This window comes from Heptranchias perlo, chromosome 6 (assembly GCF_035084215.1).
Source record: "Heptranchias perlo isolate sHepPer1 chromosome 6, sHepPer1.hap1, whole genome shotgun sequence".
In the NCBI taxonomy this organism is placed as follows: domain Eukaryota; kingdom Metazoa; phylum Chordata; class Chondrichthyes; order Hexanchiformes; family Hexanchidae; genus Heptranchias; species Heptranchias perlo.
In genome coordinates this window covers 42,001,671-42,024,816 of record NC_090330.1, presented here as the reverse complement: position 1 = coordinate 42,024,816, position 23,146 = coordinate 42,001,671, and the positions used below count along the sequence as shown (strand labels likewise).

At 42.2% G+C, this 23,146-nt stretch overlaps 1 protein-coding gene across 1 annotated transcript in view; it reads right to left on the bottom strand.

The window, feature by feature from the left end:
* The window catches only part of LOC137322510 (beta-galactoside alpha-2,6-sialyltransferase 2-like), a 66,717-nt gene extending 47,830 nt beyond the window's left edge, over positions 1 to 18,887 (bottom strand). Inside the window, exons 1-2 of the mRNA XM_067985437.1 lie at positions 17,951 to 18,887; positions 924 to 1,021 (exon numbers count right to left, since the gene is read on the bottom strand). Of these exons, the coding sequence (XP_067841538.1) occupies positions 924 to 1,021; positions 17,951 to 18,887 (1,035 nt within the window). The remainder of the gene's footprint in view (positions 1 to 923; positions 1,022 to 17,950) is intronic.
* Positions 18,888 to 23,146: the final 4,259 nt, after the last annotated feature.

The window sequence follows — 23,146 nt, the reverse complement described above, 5'->3', positions numbered from 1 at the left end:
ATGCTATTCGCCTCGCCTGTCCTCCCAGCTGAGAAGAACTGTTACACAAAAGCATTTAAAAGAGAACGCAATGTTCTAAGGTGGAAGAAATTAAATTGTAAAGTCTGTGTTGCCTGTTAACTTGTTTAAATATTTATCTGGTGAGTGTACTAAAGAATAATTAGCATATACATGAAATCAGAATAAAATGTATTTGTTTCTGGTAGCTCACAAATCCCGCTAATCCCGCCCCGCTCCCTTACAAATATATATGTGATGTGGTCGCAGGAGATTGGCAGGACATCCAGACAAATGGCATTAATAGCTGAAAATGGACCTTTATGCTGTTTCTCTGGAGGTTCCAGCAGTTTTTGATGGAGTATGGGGGGGGACTAGGAGAACCCTATGGAATTTCAGAGCTGGAATATTTTACCACAGGTGGTTATTGAGGTGAAGGCTACAACATCATTTAAAAGGGAATTGGCTAGAAACTTGAGGAGAAAGAATATAAAAGGATATAGGGAAATGGGATTAGATTGAATGCTAAAAGAGCACAGGAGCAATGGACCAAATGACCTCCTTCTGTGCTGTAATTTCTGTGATTCTATCCCAACAGCAGCTGTGTTTAGAATAAGCCAATTCCCACCCTTTGTAAGTTTTAAGCTTTTTGACTGATGCAATTATTCTGGTTAAAAATGGAGTAAACAAGTGAAATTAGCACATGCATACAGAAACTTCCAACATAATCAAAATTAATTGGGAATTATGCTGAAGTGATAAGGGTTAAATCCAAGGCCCTTTGATTTTCTGGCCATTGACTATGAATGGGCAATCCTCTGCTTTGAGACTAAAGATAGAATAATCAACACCCCAGGATATATATAAAGTGTATTTTATTGCTAATATAAAGTTAAGCAAAATTACATAAGTATTTGATCACTCACTTGTGAGTTAATAACACGAATAGTAGTTTTGCTTCCAACATCCTTCTCATAACCTTGTGTAGGAGCTGCGTTAAATCTCAGAACTGCATCATGGGAATCTGAAAGAAAAAAAATAATGATGAACCTTTATTTATTCAGGAATTTAAGAGAATGGAATTGTCATGCTATTTTATACAACCCTAACCTCAGGAAAAATGAAGACTACAATTACACAAGTTCAGTTCATCCTGACCCCCATAATATGGGAGCTTCTATTAAAATAGAGATCATGGCACCAATTAAAGCAGAAGGCATTGCAGCATTAATTGGGATACCCTGGTAACAGCAAGATTATTCCATTTATTAGACTGCTCACCTGCCAGAGACAATCAGTGATCTACAGCAGCTTTACTGACATTTACTGTATCCTCTGCAGAAATGGATATTTGTATCAAGGCTTTTTTTAAAACTACAAATGACACTGTACAGACTATTTTTAAAACATTCCATCCCATAACCTTTCATTGCTATAGTGCTTCCAGTGATAAAGCTGCTGTAAGGGTGAGGCAGGATACTTTCAGTGAATAATAAAAATTCCATCCAATTCATTTTCCATTTCCATCTTTGCCAATGGATGGCCCATGCATATTTTTTGTTTATATCCTGTATGTTCACTACTGTACATCAGAGACTGCTTTTAAAACTCTTTACTCTATTATTAATGTAACATTATGCACCAGTTCATAGAAAACTAGAAAATCTGAGAGTTTTAGGAAAGAATAAAGCTGAGGTAAGCCGATAAACAGTGTAGTGCTCAAATCCATTCTTGGGTTGCGCATTGCTTGTCTGAATGGACATTTGAACCTGTATCATTCAGTTGGCAAATTTCATTAGTGACTGCTCTAGTTGCTACAGATGTAGCAGTACAGCATGGAATGTGGTTGAATCCATAGTGCAGAATTTCAACTCCTATCAGTTGATAGCTGTGGACAGCCTCTCTTTCCCAGCTCCAAAAATATCTAATCTGAAATATACACAGTGTATGCTGATGTATGTGAACTTTAGAATGATACAGAGCAATTTGTTGTGTTGCAAATATGTATAAATCTTTATGTCCACAAGATGGCAGGGTAGATCTTCCAGTTTTAGTGCAAAAAGTTTATTTGTTACTTTTAACAATAGGTGTCAGCTTTTCCATGGCCCATTGAAATCTAGTTCTGGACCATGCTGCTGCGTTCCCACGTTTTACTTCTTATAATGGTGTCAATGAATCCGACCTAAGGCAGTCACTTAATTGGGGTAAATTTTTCCACAAAATTGGAGAAAAGCAATGTCACAGACAGTTGTAGCTTTCAAAAAAAAATCTTATGACACTTCATTGCAGTCATGTTTTCAAAATTGCTACTGCAAGGTCATCAAGGCCTTCAGGATTGTGTCAGACATGCAGTGACTGCTTCTAATGCCACCTCAGCCATTTTGAAACCCAATGCAGATTTTGCTATCTTGCTGGCTGCTCCCTGTTATGTTTGAATGAACACTCAAGTTGGTGTGGTAATGTAATGGATGCTTTTATTTCTGACTGTTTGAAATATTCTCCAAAGATATAACACTCCAGGGTCTTTTATCACTGGAATGTAATTGCTGCAGCATGTTTACTCCGTTCAGGAGGCCCTCTGGTGATCAATTACCAATATGCAAGTACATTACATATCACCACCAACTATGCAACCTCAAGATAGGTTAATGTGGTTGAGGTTGACCCAGTATAATAACTGTTGCCAAGGTGGGGCCTCCTTGCCCATCAAGTGTAGTATGGTATTGTTAGGGGAAATTTCCCCTTATGTTTATGGCATGGATACTATGTTGCTGCATTATCCACATCGTTTCTGTGCAATTGGATGTAAACAATTAGCATAAGTCCAATGATCAAATGAACTTGCAAAATGTTGCAATGCTGTGGTGATGCAACAGAGGTGCAACTTAACCAATTTTGTGCAGTGTTCTGTAATTCCATGCTTAGTACCTGAAATTCATCTTTCATATGATATTAAAATCTAAAGCAGCCTTAGGTGTTACCAGGAGCCTATGGGATATCTGAAAACAAATGTACTGACGGTACTAAAATGGTACTCTTGCCACCAGTCCATGAAAGAAAAGAAGGGAAAGAGGGAGATCAGGATGGAAGTGTGAAAATATCAATCTTTGGTATGTGCTAGACAGGGGAGTATCCCAATATCACCATTGATTCCTTCTAATCATTCAGCAAATACCTGTTAAGTAAAATGACCTTTCCGGGGAGGCTGAAACATTAGTCATTCATTCTATGGGCAAAAATAATTTTACAGCTGATGTGGGGGATGATTTGATTGCATAAAGTTAATAATTTCCCTTTCTGTGTGCACCATTTAGTGGCACAACACAGAAACATGTGCCTAAGACTAACATTTACACATTATTTAAATAAAAAGTTAAAACCCCATAGAACATAGCTTATGCCCATGGAATGTTGGGAAGTGGGTTTGCACCCAATTCTCATACCACAAAATGTCTTTGTCATCCTTTTAATTCAGATTCCAAGGGCTCGATTTTAAAAGGATGGCAGCTGGTGGGGGAGGGTCAATGGGCACACGGCAAACTCTAATAATAAAACTTTGCCATGCAATTGCGGCTTAATTGGTGGCCATTAATCTTGTTTCTGGGTTTGCCGTCTGAAAGCTGCGCAGTGGGTGGGCTGTGCACCTGCATGACAGGCTGTCAGCCGGAGAGCCTGGATTTAAAGGGCCATTGCTCCAATGGATTTTGCTGGAGCAAAGAGCAAGAAGGCCTAATGGAGTCGCACAGGGGCAAGGTTCAGCAATGCCTCACTTCAGTGGCTGGCTGGCTGGCTGGCTGGCCACCACTCATCTCATTCTGCACTGCCAAGATTACTTCCTCACACCCACTTAAGGCTCACCCTCAACTTACCTACATTTCCGCACCTCCCCATTTGTGACCCCACCACTACCACTCACCCCAATCCTGATCCCAGTGTGATGTTTCTGTCTCATACTCACCCTCTGATGCACCTCTTTCACGGTCAGCCTCACCCAAACCAATGCATTTATTGCCTGGCCACTTCACCATCACTCACTCACACGGCTGTACTTTCTCCACTTCTAGGAAAAGAGAGTGCAAAATGCATGCGGAAGGACGAGGTCTGGAGGGGGGGCCACAACAAATAGTGGTCCTTGCAGAGGCGGAGGAGAAGGCCCTGCAGATCAGCTAGACCCTCAAGTGCTTGTCTGGCGGGGACACTGAGGCTGGCACCCCACAAACATCTGGTGACGCAACTTTAACATTCATCACACACATCATGAATAGATGTTAATGATTGGCAAGGTGAACACCTCAGTATGCTCATCGCAACATGACACAGCTGTGACAATGCTTAATATTGCCTTATGTCCTCTTCAGGCTCTTCAATGACTCTCTGTCTCTGAGGGCGCACCATCACATCTTAACACAGATACTCACATCTTGGTGGGTCCTAGTAGTCATTTTGTTGGGTTGGCACCTGGTGAGTCGCTACACACAAGTGAGCACAAGCAGACACTGGTGGCAGGGGGCACACTCCTCTCCAGGCTCTGCTCAGCTGGACACAGATGCTGAACCCCGGGGGCCATCCTTTAAAAGGAGAATGATCGAGGGACAGCAGCATGTTTGCGAGGTACTGGAACAGGTGCCATGCACACACTCCATAATAGCGCAGAGGATGGAGGAGTCCAACTCCTGTATTAGTGGAATGGTGTCACAGGAACGTGAGGGAATCTCTGAGATAGTGTCACAGGGACATGAGGAACTGTCTGAGATAGTGTCGCAGGTAACTGCGGAAATGTCTGCGATGGAGAGAAGGCTAGTGTCCGTTGAGCTTCAAACACTGCTCACAAATGAGTCCATTCAGGCCCTGACAATGGCCGTTTGGACTCTCAGTGAACAACATTCTTCCGCCTTAAACAAGCAGACAGAAACTTTACAATTGGGCTTCCAAGGCATTACACACGTCCTTCAAACTGGGTGGTAGGAGCGATGTGGGCCTGGACCAGGAGAAGGATGATGGCGAAAAGTGACTTGGAAGTTGGGACACCATTCAAAGTGCTCCCACGTCTCACCCGTTGCCCCCCCCCCCCAACCAGCACCCGCAATGCTGCCTCCTCTCCAGGTGGCCGTGTTTGCCCTGCACAGGTGCAGATGGAGCAGTCTTTGGAGGGGCCCTCACGGGCTCCAAAACCCAGAGGGCGTAGGCCGAAAGCATCTAAGCGGTCAGGGCATGAACATGAGCAACCTGCCACTACCTCTGCTGCAACCACAGGGGATGCACCACATAGAAGTAGTAGGAAGAGAAAGGCTAAGGATTTGTGATCACAATGGGTAAGCACAAGGGTGTCTGACAGACTGTCATGTCTTTCATTTCTATTTGATTTTGTTAAAGTCACATTAAATGTTAGCATTCTCACCACTACTGCCACGTCTTACCCATTCTTGACTGGCTTTTGTGGTAGCGCCCATTCATGTGCTTCATCATGAACAGTGACACTTGATGCCTCCCAGTGGGTCACTTTACAGTGGGTGTATGTGTAGTTACAGGACTATTTTGTGCAGCAGAGGGTGGGGGGAGGAGGGGGCTGGTGTTGGTGCTCTTTCGATCACTTTCTGATCTTACGAGAACCGTTCACATGAATGACTTCCTGGCCTCACGAGCAGCCAGGTGAGCCGCTGCTCTGCCACTGGGTTCATCATCATCCTCCTGCTCCTCCTCAATGTTGATTGCAGATGTGGATGCTAGGTGAGGGCATGGAGCCTCATCAATCGGTACCCTTCTCTGTTGTGCAGGACACAACACACTACTATAATGTGACCCACTCTCGCTGGTGCATTTTGAAGCGCTCCCCCAGAATGATCGAGGCACCGAAATTGCATCTTCAGCAGTCCTATCGCATGGTCAATTATAGACCTGTCGTCCATGGGGAAATTGGCGTATTGCGAGGCCCTGTGAAACAAACTGTCGGTGACCTGCCTTATACACTTGTGTGCAGACGACTGAAAGACTCTGGTGATGTCCCCGGTGGCGCTCTGGAATGATCCGGAGGCGAAGAAGTTGAGGGCAGTGGTCACTTTAACAGCGATGGGTAATAAGATGCCGCCAGGCCCAGCCAGGAGCAGCTTGGCATGAAGGAGGCTGCAGATATCTTCGACCACCTGGTGGCTCACTCTCAGTCTCCATATGCTCCTCAAAGGTCCACGAAGCTGAACCTCGGCCTCTAGACCCTCTGATGAGGGTAGTGCCTCCTGCGATGTCGTTTTCTCTGTTGTTCACCTCTGCTCTTGTGTAAGTGTCTGTGGCACAACACTGTGTTGTAGCTCTACAAGTGGTGGAAGTGCACGCCATGCCTGGCAAGAATGGTGATGTTCCTCGTCCTTGGATGTACTCGTGAATGCAGCCATCGCGCCCCCCATTTTGATGGTGTCAGTTTGAGGGGGTCCGAAAAGTTGCTAAATATGTGTAAACAGAACAATTCTGAGTGGAAACCAAGAATTTTCAGACTAAACACAAAGATCTCCCAGCCAAAAGTTTGTCTGAAAGAACTGAATGCCCTGCTGCAATAACTCACCTTTTATCCCCATCTGTCAAACAGGGATTTAAATGTCCAAATGGCTGCCGGCTGAAACACGACTCATTTCCCATGGTGTGCTTCACACAGCATGGGAAACATGCTGAGGTAATGTTGACATCCCATGCCTTCATTGCTAATTACATTTTTGGATTTTTAAACTAGGTTAACTAGTTCAATTGCTGCTTTAATTGCCAGCGGGATTTCCGGGTTCGGGAACGGCATGCGCAACCTGATGACTCTGGGTCGTGCGTGTTCTTCGGCGTGTTGGAGCCAGGATTTCTGCCCGCTCCCGGGAAAAGCAATTTTCTTTGGCCCCCCCCCCCCCCCCCCCCCGCCCCCGCCCCCAATACACCCACACTTTTGTTTTAAATTCTGGCATCTGTGAACTGACCCCTTGCATTTATGCTGCTAAATTAGTTTCCTGTAGACCAGGTAAAACTGCGACTTCAAATCTCGGGCCGATCTACAGAAACCAGATTTAACATCACAGGCTTTAAACTCACAGACGCAGGGTTCCTGGGATCTAGATTTGAAGACTACAATGAGAGTGATCTGAGTTGCTACACCTTGTCACTTTGCTGTAATCAGCAAAGGCCAGATGCTCTCCCACAGGTGTAAAGTTGTTTTTACGTCGAATGTGTTTTAAAGTTTATCATTCAATTTTGTATTTGATGAAGTAATAGATTTCTTTAAGTATAAAACAAACATACAATAGCAATCAATATTTCCTGCTTTCAAATTCCATCTTGCAGACTGCTTAAGATAGATTTTATGATCATTTACATCCAATTGACAGGAGTAAAATGGGCATGACTGATGAAGAAATGAGTGGAGGTCCCTTACACCAGAGTTCTGCCCATGTAGCGCTCCATCCAATATTCCAGTTGGATTTTGTATTGGCGCCAGTTAATTATTAACTCGTTTGCAGCTAATTATATTAACTAGCCTTCCATGGAAAGGCAAATTGAGCGGGGAGTATAATGGGCGGCCAATCCACTACCACCGGTTTTCCTCCACTCCCGAAAGTGAAAATTATCCCTTGTGAGTTTCTCCATGGAAACTTCCCTTTACTTATTTTTTTTGGAAGTAAAGGAGGAGAAACAATGAAGGGATGGCCAGGCAGGTCAGGCTCCACCAGAGGCAGACTGCACCCACCTGCTGCTACTTCTCCCACCCCCATTTACAGGCAGAGGTGGCAATCACTGTACAGAACTGGCCATACAGGATTCAGGTCAGCAGACATAGGAACAGGAGTAGGCCATTCAGCCTCTTGAGCCTGTTCCACCATTCAATTAGATCATGGCTGATCTGTGACTTAACTCCATCTACCTGCCTTGGTTCCATAACCCTTAATGTCCTTGCTTAACAAAAATCTATCAATCTCAATTTTGAAATTTTCAATTGACCTAACCTCAACAGCTTTTGGGGGAGGGAGTTCCAGATTTCTACTATCCTTTGTGTGAAGAATTGCTTCCTGACATATCATAGTGTTATAGTAGGTACAGTACAGGAGAAGGCCATTCGGCCATCGTGCCTGTGCCGGCTCTTTGAAAGAACTATCCAATCAGTCTCACTCCCCTGCTCTTTCCCCATAGCCCTGTAAATATTTTCCCTTCAAGTATTTATCCAATTCCCTTTTGAAAGTTACTATTGAATCTGCTTCTATCACCCTTTCAGGCAGTGCATTCCAGATCATTACAACTCACTGCGTTTATAAAAAAAATGTTTCCACTGTCGCCTCTGGCTCTTTTGCCGATCATCTTAAATCTGTGTCATCTGGTTACCGACCCTTCTGCCAATGGAAACAGTTTCTCCTTATTTACTCCATCAAAACCATTCATGATTTTGAACACCTCTATCAAATCTCCCCTTAACCTTCTCTGCTCTAAGGAGAACAACCCCAGCTTCTCCAGTCGCTCCACATAACTGAAGTCCCTCATCTCTGGTACCATTCTAGTAAATCTCTTCTGCACCCTCTCTAAGGTCCTGAAGTGTGCTGCCCAGAATTGAACACAATACTCCAGCTGCGACCAACCAGTGTTTTCTAAAGGTTTACCATAACTTCCATACTTTTGCACTCTATGCCTCTATTAATAAAGCCCAGGATCCCATATGCTTTTTTAACAGCCTCCTCAACTTGTCCTGCCACCTTCAAAGATTTGTGAACATACACCCCCAGGTCTCTCTGTTCCTGCACTCCTTTTAAAATTGTACCATTTAGTTTATATTGCCTCTCCTCATTCTTCCTACCAAAATATATCACATCACACTTCTCTGCATTACATTTCATCTACCATGTGCCCATTTCACCAGCCTGTCAATGTCCTCCTGAGGTCAATTATTATCCTTCACATTGTTTACTGCATTTCCGAGTTTCGTGTCATCTGCAAACTTTGAAATTATACCCTGTATCCCAAATCTAGGTCATTAATATATATCAAAAAGAGCAGTGGTCCTAATACTGACCCCTGGGGAACACCACATCATCCCTAAACAGGCTAGCTCTAATTTTAAGGTTATACCCCCTTGTTCTGGACTCCCCCACCAGAGGAAATAGTTTCTCTCTCGACCCTATCAACTCCTTTAATCATCTTAAACACATCAATTAGATCACAGCCAGGTGCAAAGCTGTGTCATCTGTGGCACCAACATGTATCATTGTATTTATGAACATAGATCATTAAAATGTCATGGACAGGTACAGAAAATAATCAAAAAGACTCATGGAATGCTGGCCTTTATATCTGGAGGACTAGAATACAAGGGGGTAGAAGTTATGCAACAGCTAAACAAAGCCCTGGTTAGACCATATCTTTTATCTAACAGCAATCATAATACGAACGAGTTCAACGTTGTGTTTGAAAGGGAGAAACCCGTATCAGCTACTAAGATTCTAAATTTAGGTAAGGCCGACTTCAATGGGATGAGGCAGAGACTGTCCACAGTAAACTGGGCAAATCTGTTAATGGGTAAAATGACAAGATCAGTGGGAGGTGTTCAAAAAATAATTTAACGTGATGCAGACCCAATTTATACCCCTAAGGGACAAGAGCTCTACTTGCCAACAAAAACAGCCATGGACAACAAAAGAGGTAAGGGACAACATAAAACTAAAAGAAAAAGCATACAAAAATGCAAAAAATAGCACAGATCCTGGGAGAGATAAAAAGAACAGCAAAGGGTGACAAAACAGATAGTAAGAGTTACAAAAAGGAAGTATGAAAAGAAACTTGCAAGCAAGATCAAAATCAACGCAAACATTTTTTACAATTATATTAAGAAAAAGAGGGTGGTCAAGAACAAATTGGGTCCCTTAAAAACTGCTAATGGTGATACTGTAAATGAAAATAAGGAAATGGTGGACATGTTAAATAATTACTTTGCATCAATATTGACAGTAAAGGAAGAGCATGGAAAATAATTTTGAATCAGGGATGGGGACTCTATAATTGATGTAAGGAAATTAACATTAATGAAGAAAATAATGGTGCAAAAGAGTGACAAATCCCTAGGACCAGATGGTTTCCATCCCAGAATTTTAATGGAAGTAGGTGAGAACATTGCAGATGCCCTAACTCTAATCTTCCAAAGTTCTCCCGATTCAGGAACTGTTCATTTAGATTGGAAAATTGCACATGTCACTATGCTATTTAAGAAAGGTGGGAGAGGGAAACCAGGGAATTATAGATCAGTTAGTCTAACATCTGTTGTCAGGAAATTACTAATGTCCGTAATTAAGGATAGAATGACTGAACACCTTAAGGTTTCATCTGATCAGAGAGAGCCAGCATGGATTTGTAAAGGGTAGGTCATGCCTGCCTATCCCGATTGAATTTTTTGAAGAGATGACTAAAGTAGTGGACAGGGAAATGTCTATGGATGTTGTTTATATGGACTTCCAGAAGGCATTCGATAAAGTCCCACATAAGGCACTGTTAGCTAAAGTTGAAGCTCATGGAATTGAGGGCAAATTATTGACCTGGTTTGGAAATTGGCTGAGCTGCAGGAGACGGAGAGTAGGGATAATGAGCAGGATGTGACTATTGGGATCGCACAGGGATCTGTGTTGGGGCCTCAACTATTCATTGTATTTATGAATGACTTAGATGACGGGATAGAGAGCCACATATCCAAGTTTGCCGATGACACAAAGATAGGCAGCATTGTAAGCAGTGTAGATGGAAGCATAAAATTGCAGAGATATTATAGATTAAGTGAATGGGCAAAACTGTAGCAAATTGGATTTCAATGTAGATAAGTGTGAGGTCATCCACTTTGGACCTAAAAAGGATAGATCAGTGTACTTTCTAAATGGTGAAAAGTTCAAAACAGTGAGGTCCAAAGAGACTTAGGGGTCCATGTACATAGATCATTAAAATGTCATGGACAGGTACAGAAAATAATCAAAAAGGCTAATGGAATACTGGCCTTTTTATCTAGAGGACTAGAATACAAGGGGGTAGAAGTTATGCTACAGCTAAACAAAGCTCTGGTTAGACCACACCTGCAGTACTGTGTTCAGTTCTGGGCACCGCACCTTAGGAAGGATATATTGGCCTTGAGGGGAGTGCAGCGTAGATTTACTAGAATGATACCTGGACTCCAAGGGTTAAATTACGAGGTGAGATTACACAAACTAGGGTTGTATTCCCTGGAATTTAGAAGATTAAGGGGTGATTTGATCAAAGCTTTCAAGATATTAAGGGGGTCTGATATGGTAGATAGAGAGAAACTGTTTCTGCTGGTTGGGGAGTCTAGGACTAGCGAACATAGCCTAAAAATTAGAGCCAGTGAAGTTAGGAAACACTTCTACACACAAAGGGTGGTAGGAATTTGGAACTCTCTTCCGCAAACGGCAGTTGGTGCGAGCTCATTTGTTCATTTTAAATCTGAGATTGATAGATTTTTTTTATTAACCAAAGGTATAAAGGGATATGGGGCTAAGGTGGGTATATGGAGTTAGCTTACAGACCAGCCATGATCTCAATGAATGGCGGAACAGGCTCGAGGGTTAAATGGCCTACTCCTGTTCCTATGTTTCTGAAGTTCCGATATTCCTACGAGTAAGGAAGCTGGTTGTCCCCCCACAATGTCAGTCATGGATGATGCTCATTAAGAAAGGCCTCATGGATCACTTACATAACAACATGCTCCAAATGTAATTTACATTACAAAGCATTTTAAGATATTTTGATGATTTGATGAAGTATTTAAATATTTTAGGTGGGAGTCAGCACCATTTATGGTACTGATGGGGTGCTTGCCTCAGATGGGAGAATATTCGCTGCAACGTCTTGCCAAAGAATTTTAAAAATATCTCACGAACTTCATTGGCTCCCTGGCCCAATGCATTAAATTTTAAACCTTCCTTCTAATCTTCAAGTCTTTCCATGGCTTCACTCCATCTTACATCTGCCATTTCCTCCAGACTTACTCTCCCACCTTGCACCCTTACTACTTTTGAACCTGAAGATACACAACAAGGTGGTATACAAGTGCTAGTTAGAGGTATATACTTGGTGTTTAATGATACTGGAGGGGGATGCTGAGCTGCATTGGGGACAGTCCTGGGCTTTGGTAGCACTGAGAAAGGAACACTACTGCCATTTTGCAGAAATGGAGTGTGGAATTTGCAGTTTGGCTTACAGATGGGTTCCTGGGGTCTGTGAGCAGTGAGGGGAGGGGTGGGCATGGGACTGACAGCAGTGGTGGACTGGGGTCACAACTCTGGCAGCAATGTTTTTTGATTTTCAAGCTATCCTGGCAAACACTGAATTCAGGGTTTCTCATCTACATGCTGCCTCTTAGCGACATAATCCAAAGACATGATGTCAGGTTCTACATGTACGCTAACAACACCCAGACTATCTCACCACCACCTCTCAACTCTCCCACTGCTTCTGTGTTGTCAGACTGCTTGTTTGACATCTAGTCCTGGATGATACACAATTTCCTCCAGTTGGTCCCTCCCTATCTCTGTAACAATTGTAAACAATTTTACAACACCAAGTTATAGTCCAACGATTTTATTTTTAATCCCACAAGCTTTATTTTTAATCCCACAAGATTAAAAATAAAATCGTTGGACTATAACTTGGTGTTGTAAAATTGTTTACAATTGTTAACCCCAGTCCATCACCGGCATCTCCACATCATATCTCTGTAACCTCCTGCAGCCCTACAACTCTTGGTTGTTTTTGCACGTCATTAGTAGCGTCTCATTCATAGTTTTCTAAGCACTTTTTTCACTTTTAATCCACATGATCTCTATGTCTTCAGTTCTGATATAATGTTGCTTTATCTTGAGCAATCAATAACACATTTCAGTAAAACTGTGATGGCAAAAATAAATGTAACAAAGAGGAAGTGCATGCTAGAGAGAAGAGGTGGAGTTTTCTGCTTCTGTGCTCACCAGCCTGCAACTTTCTGCCCGTAATAGTGAATTATAGTGAATAGAGAAATATTGCAGGTCATGAGCATAAAAACAGAAAACCCTGGTGTCGACTTTTTATATATCAAAGAAAGAATTTGCATTTCTAGAACGCCTTTCACATCCTCAAGACGTCCCAAAATGTTTTACAGCCAATGAAGCACTTTTGAAGTGTAGTACATGTAGGAAATATCTATTATATAGATATTGTTTTGTATTTTCACTCTCTTCCCTTGGAGAATAATGTGAAGTAGTAGAAAGGTGTTGAAGTCTGATTAACAGCCTGACAGGCCATGACATGAATGCTGCTTCCATGGCCATAACCATCTTTATACCAGCCGATAGGATGGTATGTCCATTTATGGCAGGAGGATTTTATGGGCTCCCACAACGCATAAGATGGCGGGGGTGTCACCCACACCCAATAGATGCATGTATCCTACTGGATGTCAACCTAGAATTTAGAGCTGGAGCTCCAGGACTATCTATTCACTCCACTCACCAGGACTGTCTATAGCAGGGATTGGAGCCTACATCTTCTGAGTCAGAGATGGCAATGCCACCACTAAACCAAAGGTTCACTCCATAGACATAGATAATACTAAATAATCCAGGGTACCTGGACCTTCGGTTGGCATAGACTTCTTTGTTTCACTCCTGAGGCAACTCACCGTTGAACTACATGAGCACATAATCTAGGCTGACACTCCAGTGCAGTACTAAGAGAATACTGCATGGTCGGAGATGCCGTCTTTTGGATGAGGTGTTAAACCGCGGCCTTGTCTGCCCTCTTAGGTGGACGTAAAAGATCCCTTGGCACTACAGTCCCCACCACTTACACCATCCCCGTTTATCGAGGATAGCCGCCTATATCCGGCAAATGGCACTAGCCATTTGTCATTACCATAGGCATCAATTACAAAGGCGCCACTTAAACCGAATTAAGCAGACTGGCTATTTTGGGCAATTCAGCAGCTGCTCTACCTTATTAAAGTGCAAACCTGTCATTAACTATTGAACTTTTAATGACTGATTGATCTTAGTGAAATCAACCCCTTGTAACACTTTCTCTGTCTCTTGTCTGATTTCATGGGAAAAGCTGTGAGGATTTTGTGTCGATCGTTATTCCAGCTTTGTCAATTTCACACCCAGTGCCTGGCGGGTGGTAAACATTCCCTGAGACTTTGCTAGACTCGGTCTGTCTGAAGTTTTTAAAGCCTTTAGCTCCCACCGTGCTAGAGTGTGGATGAGTCTCTTTTATCAAGACTTTAATACAGTCAGTATTAGATTAGCAATGGGCTGCTAACCCGTCTGTCTTCCAGGTTCTGTGCCAGAATCACAAAACGCTACACTTATTTTAACCAACATTAAGAGTGAGTACAGCTTTTCAAACAATAAAGCAATGAAATTCGGGAGATAAAGGCATAAAAAAAATGGGTTAAGGGGCAGTTGGAAGAACTTAAAACAAGAATAAATAAAATAGTGATGAAGAAGTGTCATAACTCCCGGCTTAACGGATACATCAAATCAAAGGGAGAAAAGAATCCGGGAAAGTGCTGGGAAATCACGGAGAACACGAGAGAGATTACATAGGTAGTGTAATCAGGGGAACCTCCATGGCTTTCTTGGTTACAGTGTCCACCCGTATAGCGGGCAAGCCACATTGATACCAATATGTCCGTTATGAGCGGTGGAGACTCTATTTTGAAGAAGAGCAGGAGAGTTCTCCCCGGGGTCCTGGCCAATATTTATCCTTCAACCAACATCACTAAAAGAAGATAATTTGGTCATTGCTGTTTGTGGGACCTTGCTGTGCACAAATTGGCTGCTGCATTTTCTATATTACTGTAAACAATTTTACAACACCAAGTTATAGTCCAACAATTTTATTTGAAATTCACAAGCTTTCGGAGGCTTCCTCCTTCCTCAGGTGAATGTTGTGGAAAACAACATTTTTCCACAACATTCACCTGAGGAAGGAGGAAGCCTCCGAAAGCTTGTGAATTTCAAATAAAATTGTTGGACTATAACTTGGTGTTGTAAAATTGTTTACAATTGTCAACCCCAGTCCATCACCGGCATCTCCACATCTTTTCTATATTACAACAGTGACTACACTTCAAAAGTACTTCATTGGTTGTAAAGCTCATTGGAACGTTCTGAGGTCGTGAAAGGCGCTATATAAATGCAAGTTCTTTCTTACTTTCTTTGCTTTCTGAATCCTACAGTCCACTATCTCCACTGTCCATGGCTGACTTATCCTCTATTTTTTCCCTAATTTACCATTGCTGCTGTACATCACAGTTATAAACTAGTACAGTGAGCATAACGCTTACAAACATGCATGATTTTATTTTTAAAACTTCGGTTTTCTTCAGTCTGTCCACATGCAGGGTATACCGGATGAGGGAGGAAAACAGCAGTGTGGGTGCATGAGCTGGTCCATGGGAGGGATATAATTGGCAGGGAAGTTCAATACTAAGCAGAACAAAAGAAGCTGGGTGGGATATTTGTTTCAAATTAACCCCGAAGTACTGTATGCATGTAGAAATATGAAAAATGAGCATATTGACCAAGCTGTTAAACCAATTCATTAGGATTTTTTTGTTAATTTATTTGTCTTCCCTTCTTTCTCCAGTATTATCATTCACCATCACCCTAGCTGGAAATGCCACTCTCAGCAGCCAACAGGAGGCAATACTTCAAGTAGTGCAACCTGGTTTCATGCAGTTGGCATATTGAATTGTATCTTCACTGGGCTGAAAAATCAGTTTGCATTCGTGTGCTTTATGCTAGTGTCCCACCTTCAGAGTTGTGAGTTGCCTGCATGTATGAAAGGTACATACGTCTCTACCATAGTCAAGTCTTATAGATGCTGCTGCAAAATTTAATTCCACATCAACCAGACACGGACAATGGGGGTTATATTGGATCACCCCCGAAAACGGGCGCAAGGATCGCAGTGCACAATTAACCCGCGCCTGTTGGTTGCGGTGCAGGCAGCACGGAACATTTGTGCTGCCTAATGATTTCTATGATTGCTGCCTGCAGCCAGCGTTACCTGCACTGTTGAGTGGCTGCATGCAGCAGCAAGGGGCTCTGATACCGGGAGTAGCTAGCACAACTTAAAGGCAGCCTGCTCCTCTTAAAGGGGAGGTGCACTGTGGCTGCAGGAAGTGCTGGAAGTCCATGGTGAAGTAAATCTGTGCTAGACTATTTTGAAGCATGGTGATAATGGGAGCTCTAGAATTTTTAATGAGCAACAACTTGGCTGCTCAAAGTTTGGGACTCTGATATTTTCAAACTATAAGATACGGATCTAAACGGAGATCAGAAATCACACATGTAAAACACAGATGGAGGTGTCATCCTTATGTTTAAAAACTGTTGTTTTAATTTAAAATATTGAATAAAGGTTTCATAAAACTACATCCTACATCCTCCAATCTGCATGCCAGACCTCACCAATCTGCCGATCTGAGTTTGTACCAGGCCTGCGAGAGAATGTGTACCAAGGTTCTCTGATGATGCACTAAAGACCTTGGTGCAAGAGGTGGACAGAAGGAGGGGTATCTTATATCCGCAGGGGGGCAAGAGGCCCTCCAGACATATGCTCCTGAGACAGTAGGGACCGAAGTCAATGCCTGGCGCACAGCACCACAAACATGCATGCCGTGCAGGAAGAAGTTAAATGATTTAACATGAGTTGTCAAGGTGCGTGAGTTCAAGTTTCAAGTGGCATATCGTACCAACTGCTCCATTAGCTGCATCCACTGCTCCATGTACTACACCCCCTATCACCCACCTACCAACAAACTCTTTCAATCAGTACGCAACTCTTCCAATGAGATGCTTCATCTCACCCTCACACATCACCACTGTTGCAAGCCGCACACCCACAACTCACAGGTCACACACACTAGCAGCTATTCAGCCACATTGCCCAATCATCTTGCAGCCAACACACTTCCCACTTTCTTGCAGGAGAAGGTGGCGCATAACAGGAGGCAGCAAGTGGCAGTGGCTCCATGGAACATGAACCTGCTGTCCTCTCTCAGGATGACAGCATTCCTGTCCTCTCTCAGGATGACAGCATTCCTGTCCCACCACTGCCACTCCGCCAGTGCCCCTGCTTTTGCCTGTCAGCTAGCCAGCCCAATCCCTGTAAAGTATTGAAACTTTATTATAGGAACAGAGGAACTTAGGAACAGGAATAGGCCATTTAGCCCCTCGAGCTTGTTCTGCAATTCAATGAGATCATGGCTGCTCTATGACCTAATTCCATATCCCTGCCTTAACCAAAGGTATTAAACAATATGGGGCTAGCAACAATCTATCAATCTCAGATTTAAAATGAACAATTGAGCTAGCATCAACCGCCATTTGTGTGTAGAAGCATTTCCTAACTTCACTCCTGAAAGTCCTGACTCTAATTTTTAGGCTATGTCCCCTAGTCCTAGTATTTAAATATAGGAGACTTACAAAAACAGGTACAAATGCATCTGCAGCCAGAACAAATAATCCAACAACTAACCTGTAACTCCTGCATCATCCCTTTAAATAGTGCTGGTGAAGTCAAATGGCCCCATGGCAAAATACCCCACCAACACTCATGTTCCTGGCTCATACCAGGAGAATGGTTGCTTGGTAATATAGTGGAGAATTTTCACCCAAGGAACCTACTCCAGCATGGGTCACTACATTCAGAAGGACAGAAATAATAAGAGAAAAGTGAAGGACAATAAAACTTGTTTTAGTGAGATACACACAGGTGTAACCATAGGATAAGTCAAATTGCCCTTTCAATAGGTTAAAGCAAACCTCAAAAGGCTATCTTTCATTTTCACCATCTTTGATTTTTCAAGTTGCCTGCTTGCTCTTCATACACAGAAATTTTTGCTTTGCAAACTAAAAATTCCAGTCAACAATACAAACTGCATTTTAAATGACAAAAAATCTGTCCCTACCTATTTCTTCTCCAAGGGAGGAATTCAATATTGCACCAGCAGATGCGACTACAGCACAATCTCTGAAGACCTGTGAATTAATCTTGATCTTGTTCAGAGGAATTTGGGGAATGTGTTTTTTCCATCCAGGTGTTGAAAATGGAGCCTCCTTCCCATCAAGGGTTCTTAGTTTGACTCTGTTTTTCAGCTCACAGAGGAGTTCTTCTCCAATCATCTTTTCAGTCCACCTTTTCCTTTGAAAGTGGACACCGTGCCTGTTTTCATTCATATAGTCTTTCATAGCTTTCTGTAACCGAGGATTCAGCATCCCAGATGAAATATTTCCTCTCCACAGTTTGACAAGCACTGAGTTGGATTTTGAAAACTGCAAGTCCTCTAGGTCTACGGAATCTAGATTTTCAAGTAGTGGGTCTACTGGATAGCTTGATTGTTTCTTGTTTTTCATTACCTTTTTGAGAGGCTTAGACTTAGCATCTTGAATAATTGTTTCCACATAGGTATTGCCATCCTTAGTAATAATTTTAACTATCTTATCCATCACCCTGTTTTGAGTTTGCTGCTGGCTGCCAATAATCTTCTTCTTCACTCTTTTCTTGACTTGAAGTTTACCATTATCCTCCTCTTGAGTCCATTTTAGATTTTTATCATTCAAAGAATCTAAACGCAATGAATGCACAGAATCTTCATCACCCTCAAAGAAAAGGTTATTTTCTCTGTGACTTGCTGAAACCTTTGGATTTGGGAAGGCCGCCATAATGACTCTCTGTTTACCCTGTACTGGGAAAAGCCTTCTTGTCTCAGTGTATGTGAAAGAGCTGGCTGGACGCTCATCTGTTTTGAAGTCTGTGAAATATGTAAACAGCAGCAAGAAGACGAGTGCCCATGCCAGTATCCCAATCAGCACTAGCTGCTTCCACTGCTTGGTCTTGGCTTTCATTGTCCAAACTGCACCAAACTCCTCTTGGATTCAGCACAGCTGGAGTGTGAAAAAGCCAGCTAAAAAAAATAAAAATAAAGGACAGATTTGATTAACAGAGAAGCATCACAGCGAGAAAAGTAAAATGTAAGCAAATCAAATTCACCTTATTTTAGGTAAAAGAAGGAATCTCTTGCAACATTGCTCTTTTAAAGGGGCACTGCCATCATTGCCCAGGGAGAGGAGGAACTACAAAAGCTGAGCATCATTGTTATCATGATGACATCACACACAAGGGGCATAATTATGTTCTCACAACATAATGACGAGTTGGCACGAATTCCGTTAACGGATTCAAGTGTTTGCCAAACACTTTGCAATAGAGACTGTGCACTTAAAAAGCACAATTAGATAATTTTATATATATCTATGTGGGTGGGCGACAAGGGGTCCTCTTGTGTAACACTTTTGGCAGTCAATATGCAGGCATGGATATTTACCAATAATCCATTAAGCATGGATTTATCCGTATGGAATTTGCTAAGACATCCAAAATTGAATATGATGAAAATATGCTAATTTACCACTTTAGTGGAAATGATCCACCAATCTTTGTTAAAGACTTTGGCACTGGTGGTAAAAAAGGGAAGAGTGCATCATCAAACAAAACTAACTAGGAAGCCATACTTTTGGGAAATTGAACCAAAAAATTTAAGTATGAGCTTGGCTTGACTCTGACCTTTGAGTCAGAAAGCCATGGTTTCAAGTCCCACTCCAGGATTTGAGCACAAAATCTAAGCTGACATTTCAGTACAGTACCTGAAAGAGTGCTGCACTGTGGGAGGTATCACCTGGAGTACTGTGTACAGTTTTGGTCTCCTTACCTAAGGAATGATATACTTGCCTTTGAGGGGGTGCAATGAAGGTTCACTAGATTGATTCCTGGGATGAGAGGATTGTCCTATGAGGAGAGATTGAGTAGAATGGGCTTATATTCTCTGGAGTTTAGAAGAATGAGAGGTGATCTCATCGAAACATATAACATTCTTAGAGGGCTTGGCAGGGTAGATGCTGAGAGGCTGTTTCCCTTGGCTGGGAGTCTAGAACTAGAGGTCATAGTCTCAGGATAAGTGGTCGGTCATTTAGGACTGAGATGAAAAATTTCTTCACTCAAAGGGTTGTGAATCTTTGGAATTCTCTACCCCAGAGGGCTGTGGATGCTCAGTCATTGAGTATATTCAAAACTGAGATCAATAGATTTTTGGACACTAAGGGAGTCAAGGGATATGGGGATAGGGCGGGAAAGTGGAGTTGAGGTAGAAGATCAGCCTTGATCTTATTGAATGGCGGAGCAGGCTTGAGGAGCCGAATGGCCTTCTTTGCTCCTATTTCTTATGTTCTTTTAGAGATCCTATCTGCCTGTTCAGGTGTCTATAAAAGATCCTATGGCATTATTTAAAGAGCAGTGTTCTGGCGAATATTTATCCTTCCATCAACAAAAAACATTATCTGATCATTAGTCTCATTGTTGTTTGTGGGACCCACCTGTGAGAAAATTAGCTGCTGTGTTTGCCCACATAAAATTAATGTCTGCCCTTCAAAAATAATTTGTTGGCTATGAAGTGCTTTGGGACATCTAAGGATGTGAAAGGCATTACATAAATGACATTTCTTTCTAAAAGAATCTTTACAAATACAGAATAATATTATTGGGGCTCCTACAAAATTGTAATAACCAAAAAAAAGTAGAAATGATACACTGGAGTGTATTTTCAGCTGGTCAGTTAACTGAACTTAGCCAGGGTGCTGGTTAGAGTTATAGTTGGCCTCAATGGCCTTTGGTTAGGAAGGATGAAAGAAATTCAGCCTGAGTTCTTGCTCCTGATTACTACCTCTGCTGAAAGTGTGTATGTGGACGACAGCTATGGACAGGCTCGCCAGTAATGAACCTCCACAGTTGAATAGCCTACCAGCCCTGACTGTTTACACACAGGTGGGCACTTAGCGAATTATATCCCAGTATCAGTCAGCACCTTCAGGAGGGGAGAAAAATTGGAGGAAAAACGCAGAACAAAAGTTCAATGACCTTAAAAGGCTGGCTGGACTGGAGATATCACACGAACAGCAGAGAAGTAAAAAAATATATACTACCAAAAGGAGAAAAGTACCAATAAAAAAAAAGACAATCTATACCTTAAGCAAAGAGAATACCCAAAGCAAAAGGCTTCTTATTTCTGAATAACTTAATCTGCAATCCATATGCATTGCTATTCATTACATGGTAATCAATAATCAACACTTTAGAAAATGTTAATAGATACGAAAAAAATGAAAATTACGGTCCATTATTTTAACAGAAAACAGAGGTTCAATCTAATGAAATCTATCTTTTATTAAAAAAAGTCACAAATCATTTCTATATTCATAAGTTCACAGGTGATTCACCTACATCTTAAGCCACCGTTGACTCTTCAGGGGATGAAGTGTTCCCAGTTTCTAAGGAGGAGGTGGAAGATGATTCCACCGCAATCTGTAATGGAGGAAGGTGTGAATTCTGAAAGTTTATCAGAGCCAACATTTCAGGAACAATGAAGAGTCCAGAAGAAGTGAGAGGAGAAAGACACCTCCAGGTCAGGAACCCTCGCAGGGTCACCTCTGAAAAAGGTGCAAGACATTGCTGGGGAAAGCTGGAAAAAAGGAACAGTTGCATCAGTCAAAATGAACAATATCTGGACCTCTGATTCCCTTCCCCAGGCATTACTCAGAAACAGAAATTACTCCCTAGGCAGACCTCTCAAACGTTTCAGATTGTGTAGGATATTCCAGTTTCATTGTTGAGAAACCTGATCATCCTCCTTCTCTGGTATCAAAGTTAAAATTCCATGCATGTACCCATGTAATTGTGATGGAAATAGAAGGCAGCAGCTCACTGATTCAATCACTTGGCCACCGCTGGCTGGACACCCAGTCCTTTCCCCAACCAGTCGAGTGCCAATATCGTTCCTGAGAGTCAACTTTGTGTCCTCTCCTTAAATCTATTAATAGAAGGCAGGCTATGCTGGCCCCTATAATGCAAGTGAAAAGGTTTCATTAAAACTATGGTCAATTTCTGGTTATTTGGCTCTTTTCATTTGTACTTTGGGCATAGACTAGGCCTGCTTCCAATAACTCTCTCTTGCTTTCTCTCACTGAAGAACAGGAGGGAAAAAAGTAAATTGAAGCAGGCAGAAGTGGCAGCCAGAAAGGACAGAAAACTGAATGAAGGCCCGGGGAATCAAATACCAATCAAAATGGACACATACAAAGGACAGGAGGTAGGAAAAAACATGGAGAAAAAGAACTAGACTGGAAAATAACAACAAACAAGCAAATAAATAACTCAAATGTGGGGAAAAGAAGTTGAAATAGAAAATAGTAAATGGAAACAAAGCAAGAGAAAAAACAATAAGTCAAAAGATGAATAAATAAGTAAAATAAATACATTGCAGTGGTTTTATGATTCTATGATTCTGTCTTCAGAAGCGTGAGTGCATTAAATTTGAAGGGGGTGTGTGTGTGGGGTTTTGCACAGGACTCTATTGTAGGTAGGGTTGGTGCAATAAATTTCTGGACTGTTTAGGATGTCTCTAATTGTGGTCATCTGTCTCTGATTGGCTGGTTCAGAGGTTGGGAGGTCTGCGCCTAGTACACACAATACTAAAAATGTGAGTATTATTGTAGTCTATTTTATACCAGCCGTATAATGACATCACCCGTTCGCAGCACTGTATACAACAAGCCAAAGCCATGTTAGGTGGCCAGGTTGGCACAATAGTTACTCTACTGACTGCACTACTGCAAAAGTAGCCACCCTCCTCCATAAATTTCAAGGATATAGCCTATTGGATCTACTTGGAGTCATCAGGCAGAATTGAAAAGACAGCCTTGAGTGTCACTGTAGACAATGCGTCACTTCCCCCTGACCCTGTGCAGGTTGCTACCAGAGATTAGAATCATAGAATAGAATCATAGAAAGTTACGGCACAGAAGGAGGCCATTCGGCCCATCTGTCCATGCTGGCTGAAAAAGAGCTATCCAGCTTAATCCCACTTTCTAGCACCTGGTCCATAGCCCTGTAGGTTATGGCACTTCAAATGCACATCCAAGTGCTTTTTAAAATGAGTTGAGGGTTTCTGCCTCTACCACCCTTTCAGGCAGTGAGTTCTAGACCCCCACCACCCTCTGGGTGAAAAAAATTCTCCTCAGCTCCCGTCTAATCCTTCTACCAATTACTTTAAATC